Below are 20510 nucleotides of genomic sequence, written 5' to 3'. Positions count from 1 at the left end.
ATCAAGGATCCCTCTGTACATTGCTCCGTTCATCTTTCCCTCGATCCTGATTAGTCTCCCAGTCCCTGAAAAACATCCCAAAGCATGATGCTGCCACCACCATGCTTCACCGTAGGGATGATGCCAGGTTTCCTCCAGACGTGACGCTAGGGCATTCTGGAGCTCTGTCAGAGTGACCATCGGGTTCTTGGTCACCTCCCTGACCAAGGCCCTTCTCCCCGATTTCTCAGTTTGGCTTGATTGGTGGAGTGCTGACCGGGCGGTCAGCTCTAGGAAGAGTCTTGGTGATTCCAAAGTTCTTCCATTTAAGAATGATGTACACTTCCTAAGATCTGTGCCTCGACACAATCCTGTCTCGGAGCTCTACAGATTTTTTTTTGGACCTCATGGCTTGGTTTTTGCTCTGATATGCACTGTCAACTGTGGGACCTTAAATAGACACGTGTGTGCCTTTCCAAATCATGTCCAATCAATTGAATTTACCACAGGGGACTCCAATCAAGTTGTAGAAACATCTCAAGGATGATCAATGGAAACAGGATGCACCGAGCTCAATTTTGAGTCTCATAGAAAAGGGTCTGAATACTTGTGAAAATAAGGTATTTCTGTTTTTTTGTTTTTTAATACATTTAAAAAAAATTTAATGCAAAAAGTTAATGTATAAACAACAATCATAATGTGCTTTGTAATGAATCAGAGACAAATATGATATTAAAGGTTTATATACTGATTAAAATTGGCTTACAGATGTAGCCAAAGGCAAAATCAATATCATGTGCTATGTCGGAAAGATATCAGTTTGTCTCTGTGAATGGTTTGTCGGTGTTCCTCAAGGTTCCGTTTAGGACCACTGTTGTTTTCACTATATATTTTACCTCTTGGGGATGTCATTCGAAAACATAATGTTAAATTTCACTGCTATGCGGATGACACACATCTGTACATTTCAATGAAACATGGTGAAGTCCCAAAATTGCCCTCGCTAGAAGCCTGTGTTTCAGACATAAGGAAGGGGATGGCTGCAAACTTTCTACTTTTAAACTCGGACAAAACAGAGATGCTTGTTCTAGGTCCCAAGAAACAAAGAGATCTTCTGTTGAATCTGACAATTAATCTTGATGGTTGTACGGTCGTCTCAAATAAAACTGTGAAGGACCTCGGCTTTACTCTGGACCCTGATCTCTCTTTTGAAGAACATATCAAGACTGTTTCAATGACAGCTTTTTCCATTACGTAACATTGCAAAAATCAGAAACTTTCTGTCCAAAACTGATGCAGAAAAATTAATCCATGCTTTTGTTACTTCTAGGTTGGACTACTACAATGCTCTACTTTCTGGCTACCTGGATAAAGCACAAAATAAACTTCAGTTATTACTAAATACGGCTGCTAGAATCCTGACTAGAACCCAAAAATTTGATCATACACTGCTCAAAAAAATAAAGGGAACACTTAAACAACACAATGTAACTCCAAGTCAATCACACTTCTCTGAAATCAAACTGTCCACTTAGGACGCAACACTGATTGACAATAAATTTCACATGCTGCTGTGCAAATGGAATAGACAACAGGTGGAAATTATAGGCAATTAGCAAGACACCCCCAATAAAGGAGTGGTTCTGCAGGTGGTGACCACAGACCACTTCTCAGTTCCTATGCTTCCTGGCTGATGTTTTGGTCACTTTTGAATGCTGGCGGTGCTTTCACTCTAGTGGTAGCATGAGACGGAGTCTACAACCCACACAAGTGGCTCAGGTAGTGCAGCTCATCCAGGATGGCACATCAATGCGAGCTGTGGCAAGAAGGTTTGCTGTGTCTGTCAGCGTAGTGTCCAGAGCATGGAGGCGCTACCAGGAGACAGGCCAATACATCAGGAGACGTGGAGGAGGCCATAGGAGGGCAACAACCCAGCAGCAGGACCGCTACCTCCGCCTTTGTGCAAGGAGGAGCAGGAGGAGCACTGCCAGAGCCCTGCAAAATGACCTCCAGCAGGCCACAAAGTGCATGTGTCTGCTCAAACGGTCAGAAACAGACTCCATGAGGGTGGTATGAGGGCCCAACGTCCACAGGTGGGGGTTGTGCTTACAGCCCAACACCATGCAGGACGTGTGGCATTTGCCAGAGAACACCAAGATTGGCAAATTCGCCACTGGCGCCCTGTGCTCTTCACAGATGAAAGCAGGTACACAGAGCACATGTGACAGACGTGACAGAGTCTGGAGACGCCGTGGAGAACGTTCTGCTGCCTGCAACATCCTCCAGCATGACCGATTTGGCGGTGGGTCAGTCATGGTGTGGGGTGGCATTTCTTTGGGGGGCCGCACAGCCCTCCATGTGCTCGCCAGAGGTAGCCTGACTGCCATTAGGTACCGAGATGAGATCCTCAGACACCTTGTGAGACCATATGCTGGTGCGGTTGGCCCTGGGTTCCTCCTAATGCAAGACAATGCTAGACCTCATGTGGCTGGAGTGTGTCAGCAGTTCCTGCAAGAGGAAGGCATTGATGCTATGGACTGGCCCGCCCGTTCCCCAGACCTGAATCCAATTGAGCACATCTGGGACATCATGTCTCGCTCCATCCACCAACGCCACGTTGCACCACAGACTGTCCAGGAGTTGGCGGATGCTTTAGTCCAGGTCTGGGAGGAGATCCCTCAGGAGACCATCCGCCACCTCATCAGGAGCATGCCCAGGCGTTGTAGGTAGGTCATACAGGCACGTGGAGGCCACACACACTACTGAGCCTCATTTTGACTTGTTTTAAGGACATTACATCAAAGTTGGATTAGCCTGTAGTGTGGTTTTCCACTTTAATTTTGAGTGTGACTCCAAATCCAGACCTCCATGGGTTGATAAATTGGATTTCCATTGATTCTTTTTGTGTGATTTTGTTGTCAGCACATTCAACTATGTAAAGAAAAAAGTATTTAATAAGATTATTTCATTCATTCAGATCTAGGATGTGTTATTTTAGTGTTCCCTTTATTTTTTTGAGCAGTGTATTACTCCAGTGCTTGCCTCCCTACACTGGTTTCCTGTTAAGACAAGGGCTGATTTCAAGGTTTTACTGCTAACCTACAAAGCATTACATGGTCTTGCTCCTACCCATCTTTCCGATTTGGTCCTGCCGTACATACCTACACGTACGCTACGATCACAAGGCCTCCTAACTGTCCCTAGAATTTCTAAGCAAACAGCTGGAGGCAGGGCTTTCTCCTATAGAGCTCCATTTTTATGGAATGGTCTGCCTATCCATGTGAGAGACGCAGACTCGGTCTCAACCTTTAAGTCTTTATTGAAGACTCATCTCTTCAGTAGGTCCTATGATTGAGTGTAGTCTGGCCCAGGAGTGTGAAGGTGAATGGAAAGGCTCTGGAGCAACGAACCGCCCCTTGCTGTCTCTGCCTGGCCGGTTCCCATCTCTCCACTGGGATTCTCTGCCTCTAACCCTATTACAGGGGCTGAGTCACTGGCTTACTGGTGTTCTTCCATGCCGTCCCTAGGAGGGGTGTGTCACTTGAGTGGGTTGAGTCACTGACGTGGTCTTCCTGTCTGGGTTGGCGCCCCCCCTTGGGTTGTGCCGTGGCGGAGATCTTTGTGGGCTATTCTCAGCCTTGTCTCAGGATGGTAAGTTGGTGTTTGAAGTTATCCTCTAGTGGTGTGGGGGCTGTGCTTTGGCAAAGTGGGTGGGGTTATATCCTGCCTGTTTGGCCCTGTCTGGGGGTATCATCGGATGGGGCCACAGTGTCTTCTGACCCCTCCTATCTCAGCCTCCAGTATTTATGCTGCAGTAGTTTATGTGTCGGGGGCTAGGGTCAGTCTGTTATATCTGGAGTATTTCTCCTGTCTTATCCGGTGTAAGTATGCTCTCTCTAATTCTCTCTTTCTCTCTTTCTTTCTTTCTCTCTCTCGGAGGACCTGAGCCCTAGGACCATGCCTCAGGACTACCTAGCATGATGACTCCTTGCTGTCCCCAGTCCACCTGGCCGTGCTGCTGCTCCAGTTTCAACTGTTCTGCCTGCGGCAATGGAACCCTGACCTGTTCCCCGGACGTGCTACCTGTCCCAGACCTGCTGTTTTCAACTCTCTAGAGACAGCAGGAGCGGTAGAGATACTCTCAATGATTGGCTGTGAAAAGCCAACTGACATTTACTCTTGAGGTGCTGACTTGTTGCACCCTCGACAACTACTGTGATTATTATTATTTGACCATGCTGGTCATTTATGAACATTTGAACACCTTGGCCATGTTCTGTTATAATCTCCACCCGGCACAGCCAGAAGCGGACTGGCCACCCCTCATAGCCTGGTTCCTCTCTAGGTTTTTTCCTAGGTTTTGGCCTTTCTAGGGAGTTTTTCCTAGCCACCGTGCTTCTACACCTGCATTACTTGCTGTTTGGGGTTTTAGGCTGGGTTTCTGTACAGCACTTTGAGATATCAGTTGATGTAAGAAGGGCTATATAAATACATTTGATTTGATTTGCTAATCTCTAACTGTAAGTCGCTCTGGATAAAAGTGTCTGCTAAATGACTCAAATGTAAAACCTTTTTTTTTTAACATAGCTGAACTAGACAAAATTATACATATTGGTATTGACAAGTATAGCCCAATATAATGTAGAAGTTGTGACCTCGAAAGTGTATTTTTCAGTCCGTGGTGGGGAGTAGGGTTGGGGTTGTTCAGTACAGTGGCTGTCTGACTACTGATAACTTATCACTGAAGCCACACACTGTAAACCACCCACCTGCTGCCAAAAGCCACTCATACACACTCCCCCCGCAGTTACTCACTCCGAGGCTCTGCAGAGCACACAAGTACTAAGCCCAATGCCCATGCATGCTTAGGCCTGATCTAACAATAAACAGACTAATCAATCTAAACATACCAATCAATTGAACAATAAATATTATTGCAGTAATAATGATCTAATGATAATATAAAGTTAATAAATGGTAGTATGATAACAGTCACTTTTAAATAAAAAAACCGAAATCAAGCTATTCATGAGGCATGACCATAAAGAAGGCTACAGTTGTGTGCACCTCTCTGCATAGAAGTTTTCTTACTTCAGTATTACTGTATATTTCTTGCACTTCACACTACATGTCATGCTTTCAACCTACACAAGCTGAGGACACAAATCCACACAAATAGATTCAAGGGACCAGATCTAGATGTAAACATTCATTTGCATAGTTGTGTCTTTATTCATGCAACATTCTGTTTCAGCCTTGTCAGCACACCACCCTGTTGCAAGAAGAACCAGTGAACATCTGGACATGCCACCTAGGCTCAAGCTTACATCCACTTTCATTATGAGAGGGGTCATAATCGTCTTTAGCCTGCTTTTACATATCCAAAAAATAAACTTCATACAGTATGACTTCCAGGACTCTCTGATGTCCAGGGCTCTCTAACCATAGTGTCAAGATCATGTATAGCAGCGTTGGGCTCAATGCAGAATTGAATTGAGAATGCCTCATAAATTCTAATTAAATGATTGAATTTGAATTAAAGTAGTCAACAGGATACAGAATTGCAATTTTAATTTTAATTAAAGGAAATATAATTGAATTCAGTGAAATTAAATTGAATTCAAATGCCTCTTCTAGGTGTAGTCTATACAAATAAACATATTGTACATAAAACATCAAACATGTCGTTATATACAGCACCAGTCAAAAGTTTGGACACGCCTACACATTCAAGGGTTTTTCTTAAATCTCACTATTTTCTAGAATAATGTAGAATAATACTGAAGACATCAAAACTATTAAATAACATATGTGGAATGTAGTATGCAAAAAAGTGTTAAACAAATCAAAATATAATTTATATTTGAGATTCTTCAAAGTAGCCACCCTTTGCATGTAACGTCTGCTTCCAACTCACACTCTCAAACACTTAGATCCCCTGAACGCAGCTCACTTCCAGCTCACACTCTCAAACACATAGATCCCCTGAACGCAGCTCACGCTCCAGATCCCAATCACCTGAATTCTGATCACCTGTTCACACACCCGTATGACATTATCACACACTATTTAGTTCAGTATTTTGCACCCCATCATTGTGAGGTATTGTTTGTTTTGTTACACACTTCTATTGGAGCGCTGGGTTTCCTGTAAGTTATCCTCCTGTGTATGATAGTTATTGCCTCATCTCCCAGACAACGTTACTTGCCTTTTCCCTGCCTATACTGTTCCCTTGTTGGACCCCCTGTGTATGACCTTCTGTCTGCCATTGGACCCAGCTACCTGCCTCCTCCAGTGGTCCTTTACAATAAACACCTGCTGTGCCCTGCGCTTGAAACCAGCTCTCTGTCTCCCATCGTGTTCATTACATTGCCTTGATGACAGCTTGGCACACTCTGGCATTCTCTCAACCAGCTTCATGAAGTAGTCACCTGGGATGCATTTCAATTAACAGGTGTACCTTGAATTTCTTTCCTTCTTAATGCGTTTGAACCAATAATTTGTGTTGTGACGAGGTAGGGGTGGTACAGAAGATAGCCCTATTAGGTAAAATACCAAGTCCATATTATGGCAAGAACAGCTCAAATAAGCAAAGAGAAATGACAGTCCATCATTACTTTAAGACATGAAGGTCAGTCAATCTGTAAAATTTTCAAGAACTTTGAAAGTTTCTTCAAGTGCAGCTGCAAAAACCATCAAGCACTATGATAAAACTGGCTTTCATGAGGCCTGCCACAGGAAAGGAAGACCCAGGGTTACCTATGCTGCAGAGGATAAGTTCATTAGAGTTAACTGCCTCAAATTGCAGCCCAAATAAATGGTTCAGAGTTCAAGTAACAGACACATCTCAACATCAACTGTTCAGAGGAGGCGTGAATCAGGCCTTCATGGTCGAATTGCTGCAAAGAAACCACAAGTATAGGACACCAATAAAAAAAATAGACTTGCTTGGGCCAAGAAACACAAGCAATGAACATTAGACCGGTGGAAATCTGTCCTTTGGTCTGATGAGTCCGAACTTGGGATTTTTGGTTCCAACCGCCATGTCTTTGTGAGACGCAGAGTAAATAAACGGATAATCTCTGCATGTATGGTTCCCAATGTGAAGCATGGAGGAGGAGGTGTGATGGTGTGCTTTGCTGGTGACTGTGATTTATTTAGAAATTAAGGCACACTTAACCAGCATGGCTACCACAGCATTCTGCAGCGATATCCCATCCCATCTGGTTTGCACTTAGTGGGACTATCGTTTGTTTTTCAACAGGACAATGACCCAACCCACCTCCAGGCTGTGTAGCGGCTATTTGTCCAAGAAGGAGGAGAGTGATAGAGTGCTACATCAGATGACCTGGCCTCCACAATCCCCTGTGAAGCCGGTTGAGAGAATGCTAAGCGTGTGCAAGGTGTCATCAAGGCGAAGGGGGGCTACTTTGAAGAATCTCAAATATCAAATATATTTTGATTTAACACTTTTTTGGTTACTGATTCCATGTTATTTAATAGTTTTGATGTTTTCACTATTATTCCACAATGTAGAAAATAGTAAAAATAAAGAAAAACCCTTAATGAGTAGGGTGTCCAAACTTTTTACTGGTACTGTATATGCATATAGTATATGCATATAAAATATTGTTGAAACAATAGATTTTCAGGAAAAACTTAATGAATGATCAAGGAAATAAAAACCTGTATGTGACTATTCTTAGTTATTATAATTCATAAATCACATTTTGTTCAATATGGGAAAAATAAATTTCCCAGAATGCATTAGTTTCACCCTCAGGTTGACCCTGAGGACTTAAACAATAAGCCAAACAAATGAAAGGGTTGGTGGAAATATAATGGTCCATTCTAAGCACTAAGGTTTAAAAGAGTATATCAACATTGTTTCCAGAGAAAAGTGATATATTCTTTGGTGTATGGAAGTGTGACCTGTCAGATTCAATGAAACTCTCATGGCTATGACTGAATTTCTTTGAACTTCACTGAATTAAATTATTCTTCCTGTTACTAAAACTCTAATTGTACATCCTGTGGGGTGTGACTAATTAAATTCAAATTTCAACTCATGAGTTGAATGGGAGTCAATTCCAAAATTCTGAATTGAGGCCAAGCCTGATGTATAGAGAAGAGGCCTTTATTTCCCATAAATATCAGTCATTATATACAGTATATTCCCTACACATGTTCTCTATAATAATATCGTTTTGAAGACAAAACTCTGCTTCGGGCTAATTAAGCTCACAGTTTTGTGAGCTTTCAAAAAGAAGCAAGATGCAGAGGTAGGGAATATGACATGAGAATATGACGAGTAAGAGTTAGATTCTCTGAGAAGCTGGTGAGTTTCCATAATTTATTTCCTTAACTGGCTTTATCCGCTGGTGTGGCTAGCTATGGTTTGCGGAAAAGGCAACAAATGACAGGGAGAGATTAGCAACCACAGGCTCGGTCCAGCCTGCTCGATATAGTCCTTCCATATCTGTCATGTCTATTCCATTCAGACTTTCAGCCTTCTTCTTTGAGAAGTCATCTCTTCGTGTGTTTTGAATATTGTAGGCGCCAATTAATATATCCAGTAGCATGTTATTATCTGGCAATACCTACAAATTTATCAATCTATGTGATTCTTCTTCAGAGTAATACATCAAACTATTCTGTATGTGCTCTTGAATAAAAATGTATGAAATAAAAATTAAAAAAATAAAATCAACTACATTGTGTAGGATGAGAACAGGAAATATACATTATTTACAACTACATACTATAGATTCAAATATGAAATTCAAAGGGATTACAATGGCTTCTTAATTGTGTAAGGGTAGCAGGACTATGATTCCAAGCCAAGTTGGATGTTTCACTGCCATCAGTGTTGTAAGCCATTTCCAAACTCTACTAGCAAAGAGCTTCGAGAGACAATATGACATTAGCAGTATATTAGAGATACACTTTTCAGATCAACACTCTATGGGAAACAGGACAAGGTATTCCTGATATGTTGCAGAGTTGAGGCTGAAAAATAGTCGCTCCAGAAACTGTATTTGTTGAGCACATGCACCCCCTAATGGCATATGAGAATGCAGCGTGGCCAATCTAAATGTATTACTTACTCTGTGTTCTCACTCTCTGTGTTGTACTATTGTCAGTGAATCACATCAAACAAAAACACTTAAAACATGAATATGTTTTATTATTTAGTGCATGCCTGAAACTTCAGCACAGCAGGGAAGGAACCGAACACTTAAAAAAAAAAAAAGTCAAATGAAAACAGGTTTAGTTTAACTTCTTGGAGCAAACTAAATAAAAACAATATTTTAGAATCTTCAATATTAATCGGTCAAATGTCCATTTGGAAAGAATGTCTGTAGTTGGTCCTAAGGTATACAGGGTAACACACAAACCTAAAAACACGAAAACAATCTATCACACAAGCTGTATTTTTCCCATTCACTCTTAGCTTATCAGGTCCATTTAAAGCATCTCTAGTCTTGAATGCAACACCCTTTAAAAATGTAAAGAAAATAAAATAAAACCAATAATATGAAAAATATCATAAAATGCTATTATACGTATCACTTTTAAAATGTAAAAATAAGGGCGCAGGACAGGAGACGTGAGTAGTAAAACAGCTCACCAAGCTACATATTGATTGCCCAAAAACTGCAATATCCAGGGCTACTAATCAGGTTTCTGTCAGTGCACAAGCAGACTGGGCTTATGTAAACAAACTATTAGTTCTATTTTCATTGATTTTGCGTTTATATGTGCTGGGTTTATATGTGCTGGGGGTAATGTAGATGTAGCTCATATTCCACCACTCACTGGCATTTCTTCATGATGAGAGTGCCGACCAGTACTCCTGAAAGCAGCATCACCCCAACTAGCAGCCATTTTCTTAAGCTCTCCTGGGACCGTCGGACGTCTGCAGCTGCATCTCTGCCGAAGATCTCCGCAAAACGGTCCTTTCAGGGAACAGAGAGAGGAAGATAAATACAGTGAACTGTGTTAGCAACCCATCAGTGTACCCCAATACCCCTCTGTAGCTTCTCCTTTTAGGGTAGTCGATCATAGTATTCTCAATTTCTCAGAGAGAGTGGGTGCAGAAAACGAGGCACACACACACCATAGTGTTGACAATGAGAATGTATTACTAAATTCCATAACAAGGATATAGAATGTGTGGATGTATAGTATCAGCTCTAACCTACCCATCCTCCTTGGCTCTGGATCCAGGGCTGGATATGATTGTCCAGGTAGGTGGCCATCCAGTCTGCGATGCGCATCACCAGGTGGCTCATATCCTTCTCAACACACTCAACGCACAGGGCCCCGCCGAAAGCAAACAGGCCCACCACGCGACCCCAGTTGACCCCATCCCTGAACACTTCGTCCATCACGCTCTCAAAGCTGTGGTAGGCTGTGGCAGGGGTGATGTGGAGCTGGGAGGAGAGGTCACTGAAGGCGCGGGTGTAACGCAGCTCAAACTCATCCACTGAGTCCCGTAGTGCTGCTTTCACTGCCTCAATTCCCCCCTGTGGAGAGGAAGGCTTACCCAAATTGCTTCTGCCGTTCCTGTTGTTTCCCAAAGACCCATTTGCAATGGCTTCATCCCCCTCAGTCCGCCCACTTGCACCCTCCAGCACCAACTGACAACATGGATAATTTCTCTGGGACAGTTTATAGCTTATAAAAAACACCACCAGTTCCCTGTTACTGTAAGACATATTTTCCACCTTCTATGCACCCTCTTTATCCATTGACTCTACACTATTTGGATCCGCAGGGCTCTCCTGCCATACCTAACACTGTAACTGGGATGTCTGGAATGAAGGCTTGCCGTCTGGCAGTATCCTCTGGGCTGCAACAAGTAATCACACCCTGGAAGAAAAAAAACACGCACACACAAATTCTCAGATGCAGAACACATGAAAACACTGGATTCTATTGGTCATTGTCATTAAGAATGAAACTCTCTGCCCCAGCAGCATCACAATCTCCTAGAAATAATGTAATTCAATTTTATGATCTACTACTCCTTACATAAACCAATATAGAAAGTCTTGCTAAATCCAGGTCTGTTGGGTAAGGTAGAAAAAAAAAAACATGCATCTCCAAATAAGCCGCTGACACACATATGAAACTATTTACGCAATTAATACCATTGATGTCAGGTAGCAAGCTAGCTGTCTTTGCTAACTAAATGCAGTGGAGGCTCCTCAGAGGAAGAAGGGGAGGACCAGCCTCCTCAGTGTTTTTCCAAAAAATTTAAGTCTACATTTTTTTATAAAACTTTACTAAATATATTTACATGTCACCAAATAATTGAATAAAACACAGTGTTTCGCAATGAAGGCCTACAGTAGCCTCAAACACACTCTGTAGGGTAGCACCATGGTGTACACAGAGGACAGCTAGTTTCCATCATGCTCTGGCTACACTGACTTCAATACAAACCCTAGGAGGCTCATGGTTCTCACCCCCTTCCATAGACTTACACAGTAATTATGAGACCTTCCGGAGGACGTCCTCCAACCTATCAGAGCTCTTGCAGCATGACCTGACATGTTGTCCAACCAATCAAAGAATAAGATCATTCATCTAATACTGAAAGCATAAGCTATAGCTAGCTAGCACTGCAGTGCATGAAATGTGGTGAGTAGTTGACTCAGAGAGAAAGACAGTAGTTTAAAAGTTACATTAATTTCTTCAAAACTGAATGAGAAGCAAGAGAGAGAGCGAGCTATACATTTTGTTGTATTTTTTTCACTTTCACTTACTTAGCAAATGCAGCTAGATAGTTTAGCCTACTAAAACAGAGGGATGCTATGTTAGCTAGCTGTGTCTATCCAACACTAGAAGTCTTCCAAGTCAAGGTAAACTTTTGGTTTTGTTTATTTATTGCTACCGGGCCCACTGGTGTAACTGCTAGCTAAACTGCTTCCTGACTGTACACTCACTGTACTGCATGATTGTAGCTGGTTTACTAACACGTTAGTTCTATTAGCTATGTTGACTATGACATTCGCTAATATGGTGACAACAATGCAGGCTGTGTGTAGCAGTTACCAGTTATGATAGGAAGGTTTGGCTTGGAAAAGTATTTTTCGCCTGGTCACAGGCAGCTGATGTGCACTGAAGTCCACACGTGAAGAGAAAATGTGAGAGGAGGATGTGGCTGCTATTAAAGTGAACTGTGTTTGATCAGAGGTGTATTAATATAGCCGATTTTGTTGAAAAACGTTTCTAAAACGGCTGCAAAAGGAACAAAACGGGAATAAACATCACTGCATTTGTCGAATAGAAACTCTCGTTTGCAACTGGACTAATGATTACACCCTAGATCAACTAGATGTAGGCACGTGTGCAAGACGGTATTGAACATGTCACTGTCACCTTGATTACTCACATTTTTCTCTCAACCTGTGCACCTACGTTGTAAACTTTCATTCATAGGCTAGGTTGTAGCAACCTCATGATGTGTATAGGGAAAATTCGAGTATCATGTAGTAGCCGAAACCTATCGATGTTACATTGAGCTGGGTGAATGGAATACGAATGGCAGTCGTCCAATATGTTGTAATAGTAATAAGGCCATACTTATTTTAAAACGGCACCGACCGCCAGAGATCTAAAGCGTTTAATTTCCAAACAATGCGCTTTCTTCGCTAGATAAAATAAAACGGCTAATATAGCTATTGTTTACATTATGGCACGTTTGACAAGAGTGCATAACCTAGCTACTAGTAACAAATTGTCAAAATGTGTTTGCTTTCCTGCTGCGCAATAGCCATATAAATGGATTTCACAGCTCAAAAACAAACGTATTGAGATCAAGTTAATATCACCTGGAGTAAAAGTGACAACCAAGCAATAATTTCTCAATACGGTATGCATAAAATAAGTGAATGTATGTAGCTAAATTATACGTATCAAATTAGCATCGTTGCTAGCAAGCTACAAATGACAGCTTCATATATTGCTTAGCTACACACTGTACAAGCTTCCGATCTCCATAGTAATATTTTCTAACCCAATCATTAAAAATACCATGGTCTGTCATACTTACAATTGCAACTAAGACTGAAGTACCTTTCAAGGGAGAGGTATCGATTTTTTCAAAGGTGGATTCCTTTTTGTGCATAAAAGCATATAGAATATCGACATATTTGCAGCAGTGAAAAGGCCAATAACGCACGTTGGCCATTGGCCAGTTGTCTCAAGTAGATCGGATGTTCCGCCTTTTCCCAAAATTAAGAACCAATCAGACTAGGCACAACGGAAGTTGAGACCTGTGTTCAAAATGTCACAGGGCAGATATTCCGTGTTCTGATATTTATATCAATGTATTCCCTCAGATTTTGTACAAATATTTCTTTATAAATAATTTACTTACCCTTTCACAGAGGGTCTATTACTCTGAGTTGACCTTTTCAATTTCCAAACATTTAAAGAAAATGTAACAAACATTTTTACTTTAATAAATGAATTGTGCAATGGAATATATTTGCATAACAGAGGGGCACAATGACATGATACTAGTGTTGGTCAAATGAGAAGGTTAATTGCAAACAGCTTTATTAAACAAAAGTGAACATAGGCATACATGTTACCCTGCTATCTCTAAAATGTAAATGACAATAATACATCATATGGGTGGACAATCCATATGCCTATATGAAGAGTGAACATTTTTTATTACACTTAAAACTGTGACATTAGTCTGAATGTATGCATAATCTAATGTAGGCCTACTAAATATGTACAATGTTACAGCCAATATTAGTTATAGACGCCATACATTTTATTTTGCACCATTGTTTAGCTCACTTCAGCAAACCTTTATCTGGAGCCAGAAGTTAAGTTTATTTCTATACTTGTGTAGTTCCTAATTCATAAGTCATTGTTCTTTACTTAAAACTGCGCATCCCATTGACTTTATGAAGTCTTCATTTGTCCTGTCAGTTTCTCATACCTTCCAGGACTTTCCAATAACCGAATAATTGTAGTGTGCAATGATTACCTGCACCAAACCCTCGTTATACTTTGTGTACCGCAGGTCTTTTAGACTGCTCTCATTTTGATGTCTCATGTTATCAAACCAAGGCACCTTCTCTCTTGAAGGCCCATCAATGCTTGGAGTTCTCTCTTCTGGCAGGTTTGATTTCTCTTAAGATGTGACATCTACAGATTTGTGTGTGTCAACTTCCCCATTCTTAACAGAACAGTCCTCTTGTTCTGACTCACTATCAGACGAGTCAATTGATATGGGTTCTGTCACTTCTGTGTAAGTACTTAGTTTGAGGGTACAGTTAATTGTCTCGCATCGTTTGCTTTGGTCTGTGTTAAGTGTCGGCCTAGACTTAAAGGCTTTCTCCACTGAGGTGATAGGGAGCTTGGTTTTCTCCTCAAAGTCCATGTCATGCTTCAGTCCCTTGAGTGCCTGCATGTCAAAGCCAAGTAGCACTTTCAATTTCCTGGTCTCACAGTCCCTCTCACATGACCTCCTTCGGTGAGCGAAGTGACTGGCAATGTCAGACTTCCAGAGCCACAGGCTTGCAGACAGCTTCTCTTCTTCCTGTGAGGTTAGATAGGGGCGACGATTGAAATAGGCTGAGAGGAAGGCTTTTCGTGCCTCATAGGTCTTGTGCTCATAGCTTCTGGGGTCCAACACTAGATCCACAGCCTCCCCTGGCTTGTCCATGGGGTAATATCCAACATCATTGTTAATCTTCATCCTCTTGGAGTCAGACATGGTTTGGGTGGGTAGCTGACGCTTTAAGAACCCTGCACCAGAAGAGTTGAGTGTTAAGGCAGACTTTGGTCCCGGGCCCTTCTGGGCCCTGCCCACAGCTCGGCACTGCACAAGATGCAGAGTGATCGTGGAGGCCACCATGTTGCTGGTGTAGACACCCAAACAGTGGATGCACTTGTACGTCAACTTCTTCTCCACAGGGTGCATCGTCTGAAGCACTTGGTGTCGTTCCCTCAGATGCTGTGCCAATGCATCAGAGATGGGACCCTTGAGGATGGTGAAACACAGTGGGCATAGGGTCTTGCCAACCTCATTGCTGCCAGATACAGTGGCTTGACTTCTGGCAAGCATGTCATTCTTTCTTTCTGGCATCTTTGAAGGCAGACCCTTCACTGGAGCATGGAAGCTGTTCTGAGCATGGGAAGCCATAGACTGCTCCTGGGCAGCTACAGGTTCCTTCATGTTATAGGTTATAACAATAAGCTGTATGATCTTGTTCTTAGCCTGCCCAATTGTGAGGTCAAAGGTAAGCGGGGAGGCAGCTGGAGGACCAACAAAGTCATCTGGGTGAGCCTGACCCACATGATCCAGCATTTTCTCCACATTATTGAAGCTGGCATGACACTGTGGGCAGGTGAGCCCATGGATCAGCATGTGGTTAAGCAACGTGTCACTTGGCAGATAACGGTTGCAAAGCAAACACTTACTGGTGAAGTTGTGGATCTTCATGATGAACTTCGCAATTGCCCATACCTTCTTAGCCTTGTGTGCCTTCTCAAAATGAGCACTGTACAGGTTTTCAGGGAAGAGCTCATTGCAGACCGTGCATATCTTCCACTTCTGTGTTTGGGATGTAAGACTAGCGTTAGCACCAGAAACCTGCTTTCCTGAGGGTGATGTTAAGTTATTGGATAAGGAGGCTCTGCCTTCTCCCAACCCACTATGGCCAGGAATGGTCAAACGCTGGCCAGCAATAGAGGACTGACTGGTCATATTCTTCAGTCCAGAAGGCCCCTGCTTTTGATGGGCCCCCACCATATGGCTAACCTGTTCAGACGTCAGAGTACGACCCCCAGTCACCACAGAACCCTTCTGGGTCATACCATAGCTTTGGGGTCTAGACACTACAACATTAGCATGTCCAATCATGGTTGTCACCTGAGAGCCAATGCGCTCATGATATTCAATGACATGCTGCACTAACGCCTCATAGCTACGGGTGGAGAACTGACAGCGCTTACAGAGGATGTTGTTACCATTGACAGCATTGGCTCCATTTTTGACTGATGTTTCTGAGACCATGGCAACATAGGGTGAGACCACATGCTGGAAGTGCTCCCTGTAGATGTGCCTTCGCACAACATTGTACAGAGGGTCCCGGTAGGTACACTTCTTGCAATAGTACATTGCCCTCTCCACCTTGTTATTTGTGCCCACAGCAGCCCCCTGGTAGGCGCCCAGACCCTGACGCACCGCACTGGATATGTGGAAGACCTTGACATGCGTTTCCATAGTCTTCTTGCTTGCAGTGAAGGTGCAGTAAGGGCAGTTGAGCAGGATGCGGCTCTCAAAGTTGTTCCTGTGGACATTTCGAAAGTGGTTCTTGTAGCCTGAGTAGTACTTGGAAGAGAAATGGCACTCTGTGCAGCAGAAAGGCTTTGACCGGTACTCCTGTAAGACACAAATACCCAGGAGAGTTTAAGAATGGGACACTGCACCAAAAAATGGTTAATTGTTTTACTTTGTTATTACATTTTGAAAATGTTAATGATTGCTCCTTCATCCAAAACTAGTTTTATTTATAATTGTGACAAACAAAGAAGCACTATAATCATTACAAGCCACAAAATAAGTGGTAATTGAATAACCAATCTTTTAAATTGGCTAGTGCGAGTGATTTACCTGTGTTTTGGAGAATGACGGATCCCATGAACAAAGTTCCAGGCAGACAGTATTCTTCACATAGTTCTCATCTGGGCAAAATTCTTTGAGGTCCTATGTGAGAGGGAAGAGCATTTTGATCAGAAATCACAGAACTGTATGCTGGATCCTGTCAAATTGGAATATATGCCTATTCATTTCTACCACCACAATGTTTGAGACCACAAGTGACTACAACATTATGAATGAAACTCACAGAAGTCAGACAGACTTCAACCAAAACCTTAGGTAAAAGCTATGAAAAATAAACATTTAAGCTCACCTCCGCTTGCTCCTTGCAGTACTCCAGTCCAATGTCACTAAGTGCCTTCTTCACCTGTTTCCTTGCTCTTCGTATGCTAGTGAGGTTGTTCACAGGGAGTTGATACATCTTTCCAGTCTGCAAGAAGAATAAATCAGGGAGAATTCTATTAGTACTCATGTCAAACCTATATGGCCTACATCGTTACAGTTGATGGTTAGCTAGCTAGCGAATTTTAGCCATATTCGCACAGACATGACATCAGTCAAAACAAGATATGGTATCAAGAATAAGATACAAATAGCTGAAATGAGCAACCTACGTTTCCCCGCATGGCAGCTTCTTGTCATTGTTGCTAGCTATCTGGCCACCCAGAATCACAACACAGACTTTTGCCACATTGAATAGCGCGCATCGTTTGTGACGTTGTCAGCTAACCAATCTATAACAATTTTCTTATTAATTTATGAATATGATTTTTTTTGTGATTTGGCACATTTTTCTCTAAATTGTTGAACATAATAGACTCCAGTCTACGAGCATATCAAAGTTGCAGAGTGGGATCTCAGCTGGTTAAAAATTATAACTTATGGCACACATAGTAGGCAATGCAAGTTTTAGATTGGTTAGTCTAACGAGTTATCTAAACTTGTAGTAATCATGGGCGAATACCAACCAGGCACGCACAGCACGTGCCCATGGGCTCTGACCTCCAGGGGGCACCCATTGATTTTGATAGTCACTCTCTCTCAGATATCATAGCATAAATAATGGTAAAATGTGTAGTCCCTTGACATTTGACCGGTGGGGGGGGGGGTCGTAGAGCAAAACAGAGAACACCATTGTGATTGTCAGAGTCTCCCCTTTCCATAGAGTGGTCAAAAAAGTTTGTAGGCCAAACCGTTCGGACGCTACAGACATTTTTGTGAGAAGAAGCTTGGCCACCTTCGACTGGATACCTGCTTCTATAAACCAACGAGGAGATGGGAGAGGCAGGACTTGCAGTGCGATCTGCGTCAGATATAAAACTGACATCTATTTTAGCCCGTGGCAACGCAGATGCTCGTTGGCGCACGCGAGCAGTGTGGATGCAATATTTGAATAATATAGATTTCTAAATGTATTTTGCAACACTCGCTTGTTGAGGATTAAAACTGCAGAAAGGTCTCTCTGTCCCATGGCAAAATTAGTAGAATTGCTTGAAATGTGTTATAAAATGTAAAAATTATCCACCCCACGGCAAAATGTGTAGAATTGCTGGAAATGAACGTTAAAATGTAACTTTCTGTCTCCGCTGTCAAGAGGGGGCCACTTTTTTATTTTTTGGGCCCATTTAGGGCACCCAAAAAGCTTTTTACAGATTAAACATGGAGTTTTTAAAACCTCTTAGATATAAGGTCCCCTTTTTAGCCTGTGAAATCTGAAACCACTTGAAGCAAGCTGGGATGTCCCTACCATTTAATTTGCTTTTCAACTCCTGGCTGAATCCTACATCACCAACCAAGCATATGCCTGATATCCTTACATCGTAGCGCAGCAGGAGAGTGTGGTTTCATCGTGGTAACACATTCAGAAATCAATTTATAGCGATTACTCTAAAATAATTCATACATGTTAAACAAAAAAAAAAACACTGTCATAGACGGACAAGATTAATATGAGATGAAAGTCGAGTTCCTAAAGAGTTCAGGAAAACAATTTAGAGCTCTTTGAATCGTTCACAGCTATCAGGGGAAGACCTTTAGAAAATATGCACATTTTGTTTAACACTAAACATACAAATATGCATTTTACAGTTATAAGGAAGGTGAAATCTTTTTAGTCGTTTTAGAATTTGAATATGCATTATTTAGAAAGCATCCCGTGTGGCGTTTGCAACGCCAGGGTTGTGGGTTCGACTCCCACGGGGGACCAGTACGGAGAAAAAAATGTATGAAATGTATGCATTCACTACTGTAAGTTGCTCTGGATAAGAGCGTCTGCTAAATGTAAATACAAGTCATTTCAAGCCTTATTCATACAGTTTTGTTGAATAGGAATTAAATATATAATATTTTCATCATATTTGTACTGGGTACTTGAGCTTCTGTCCGCAAAAGTGACTACACCTCAGTAAATGTATAACTATTTTTTACCAGAAAGGTTAGATTTTAACCTTTGAGTATGCAGCATTACTAGTTATTGTTTATGGCCCTCATGATAAAGAATTGCTTTTGGGGATATTGTAGTGGACATTTCGATTACATTTAGTTACCTTTAACTGATTTAAAGGAGGCCTGGATAAGGTCAAAATGTCATAAACATACCAACTAATTATTTCGCAATTAAGCTTTTAGATCCAATGTCAAATATATGTCAACAATCATTCCTCCAAAAAGGACCATTCTATGGATTACATTTCGTGAAAATCCTAAAAATATATTTTTTTATGTCCATGTTTCGTATAAAATCACTGATGCCTTAGCTATGAAGTTAGTTATGATTCTTTGCAGATGAAAATCATAGCTAAATCACAAGCCGAATGGGTGGCACAGAAGTGATGGGACTTCAGTTCTGGCACAACATGATATATTTTCAACAGATCTTTTGGCCTAGCTAGCTAGCTTGTGATGTCGTGACTACAGCAAGCTAAACGTGGTAATAATGGTAGCGTTCAGTCAAAGATTTTGAGACGACTATCTAGCTAACGGTAAATTAGCTAGCTAACTTGGCTTAGTTGTGCCTTTAAGTTAGGCGTTTGAACTTACGGTACCAAAACTAGCTACTTAGGTACATTGTTAACAGTAAAGCTAGCGACTATTTCCAAATGTCAGTGTCCTGAAAAGTCGGGGTAGTATATAGCTAACGTTAGCTATTGTTACCGTGAAAGGGCATCGTTTTTAGCAAGCATAGAAGCCCGCTAACTACCGCGCGTTAGCGAACTAAGCTAACGTTAGATCTGATGTTGGTAAGCTTGCTAACCACAACGTTGGTTATTTACGTTGTTAAATATAAGAAAATACACATAATGGATGCTAGTTACTATTTAACTTACTTGCTAGCTGACGTCTGGGGTTAAGCTTAGTATAAAGCGAGCTGGCTAGCATGCAGTAGTTAGCCAACCAGTTAGCTAGCGTAGCCATGCATGTTTGTCAGCTAGTTAACGACAGTTGCCTCACATAACGTAGCTAGCTAATTATAAAACAAATGTTGCGTCTTTCCTCCAACCAATCTTACCTGGTATGTCTCCGAACCCGACCACAAAAAATCTAGGAGCCCAAATCTGGTTTACTGAGATAGTATGCTAGTTTACAAGTAACCTTTGCTCGCTAGCTGGCCAACGATTGAATCCAACTCAATGATGCAGTTGTTGTTCGTCCTCGCCAAGCCGGTGTTGCTGCTTAGCTAGCTAGCCGAATCTCTGTGCCATCTGCAATGTTAGATTAATTTCTAACAGGCAAAATATTTGTGATACATGCTAGTGCATATTAGATAAGATACATTGAACTGTTACAATACACTCTGATAATCATCAATCAATCCTTCTCTCCTGAATGTTCCCAACTAACCCCCAACCAAATCAACAATACAATCCAAAATGGCGAGGAGAAAAAGACGGAA

The 20510-nt window shown here is 41.8% G+C and overlaps 2 protein-coding genes across 2 annotated transcripts; both read right to left on the bottom strand.

The window, feature by feature from the left end:
• Positions 1-9145: 9145 nt before the first annotated feature.
• LOC115150840 (bcl-2-like protein 1) lies at positions 9146-13189 on the bottom strand. Its single transcript, XM_029694560.1, has 3 exons — positions 13043-13189; positions 10185-10854; positions 9146-9938 (listed from the first exon to the last, which is right to left on the bottom strand). Exons 2-3 carry the CDS (start codon positions 10698-10700, stop codon positions 9795-9797), a joined length of 660 nt encoding a protein of 219 aa, XP_029550420.1. The 5' UTR covers positions 10701-10854; positions 13043-13189; the 3' UTR covers positions 9146-9794.
• A 326-nt stretch (positions 13190-13515) lies between these two features.
• LOC115150839 (activity-dependent neuroprotector homeobox protein) lies at positions 13516-20497 on the bottom strand. The gene is made up of 4 exons (XM_029694559.1): positions 20127-20497; positions 16932-17048; positions 16631-16723; positions 13516-16399 (listed from the first exon to the last, which is right to left on the bottom strand). The coding sequence occupies exons 2-4, from the start codon at positions 17037-17039 to the stop codon at positions 14144-14146; spliced, it is 2457 nt and encodes an 818-aa protein (XP_029550419.1). The 5' UTR covers positions 17040-17048; positions 20127-20497; the 3' UTR covers positions 13516-14143.
• Positions 20498-20510: the final 13 nt, after the last annotated feature.

Source organism: Salmo trutta, chromosome 16, assembly GCF_901001165.1.
Source record: "Salmo trutta chromosome 16, fSalTru1.1, whole genome shotgun sequence".
Lineage (NCBI taxonomy): Eukaryota > Metazoa > Chordata > Actinopteri > Salmoniformes > Salmonidae > Salmo > Salmo trutta.
The sequence above is the reverse complement of the archived record's forward strand: the minus strand, read 5'-3'. Positions and strand labels throughout refer to the sequence as shown.

Excerpts from the sequence above, each read along its gene's own strand:
- LOC115150839 (XM_029694559.1), bottom strand. The coding sequence starts at position 17,039 with ATGTATCAACTCCCTGTGAACAACCTCACTAGCATACGAAGAGCAAGG. Across the intron at positions 16,724-16,931 it reads ACTGCAAGGAGCAAGCGGAG|GACCTCAAAGAATTTTGCCC; the intron begins GTGAGCTTAAAT and ends CCTCTCACATAG. Across the intron at positions 16,400-16,630 it reads CGTCATTCTCCAAAACACAG|GAGTACCGGTCAAAGCCTTT; the intron begins GTAAATCACTCG and ends TGTGTCTTACAG.
- LOC115150840 (XM_029694560.1), bottom strand. The coding sequence starts at position 10,700 with ATGTCTTACAGTAACAGGGAACTGGTGGTGTTTTTTATAAGCTATAAA. Across the intron at positions 9,939-10,184 it reads TCCAGAGCCAAGGAGGATGG|GACCGTTTTGCGGAGATCTT; the intron begins GTAGGTTAGAGC and ends GTTCCCTGAAAG.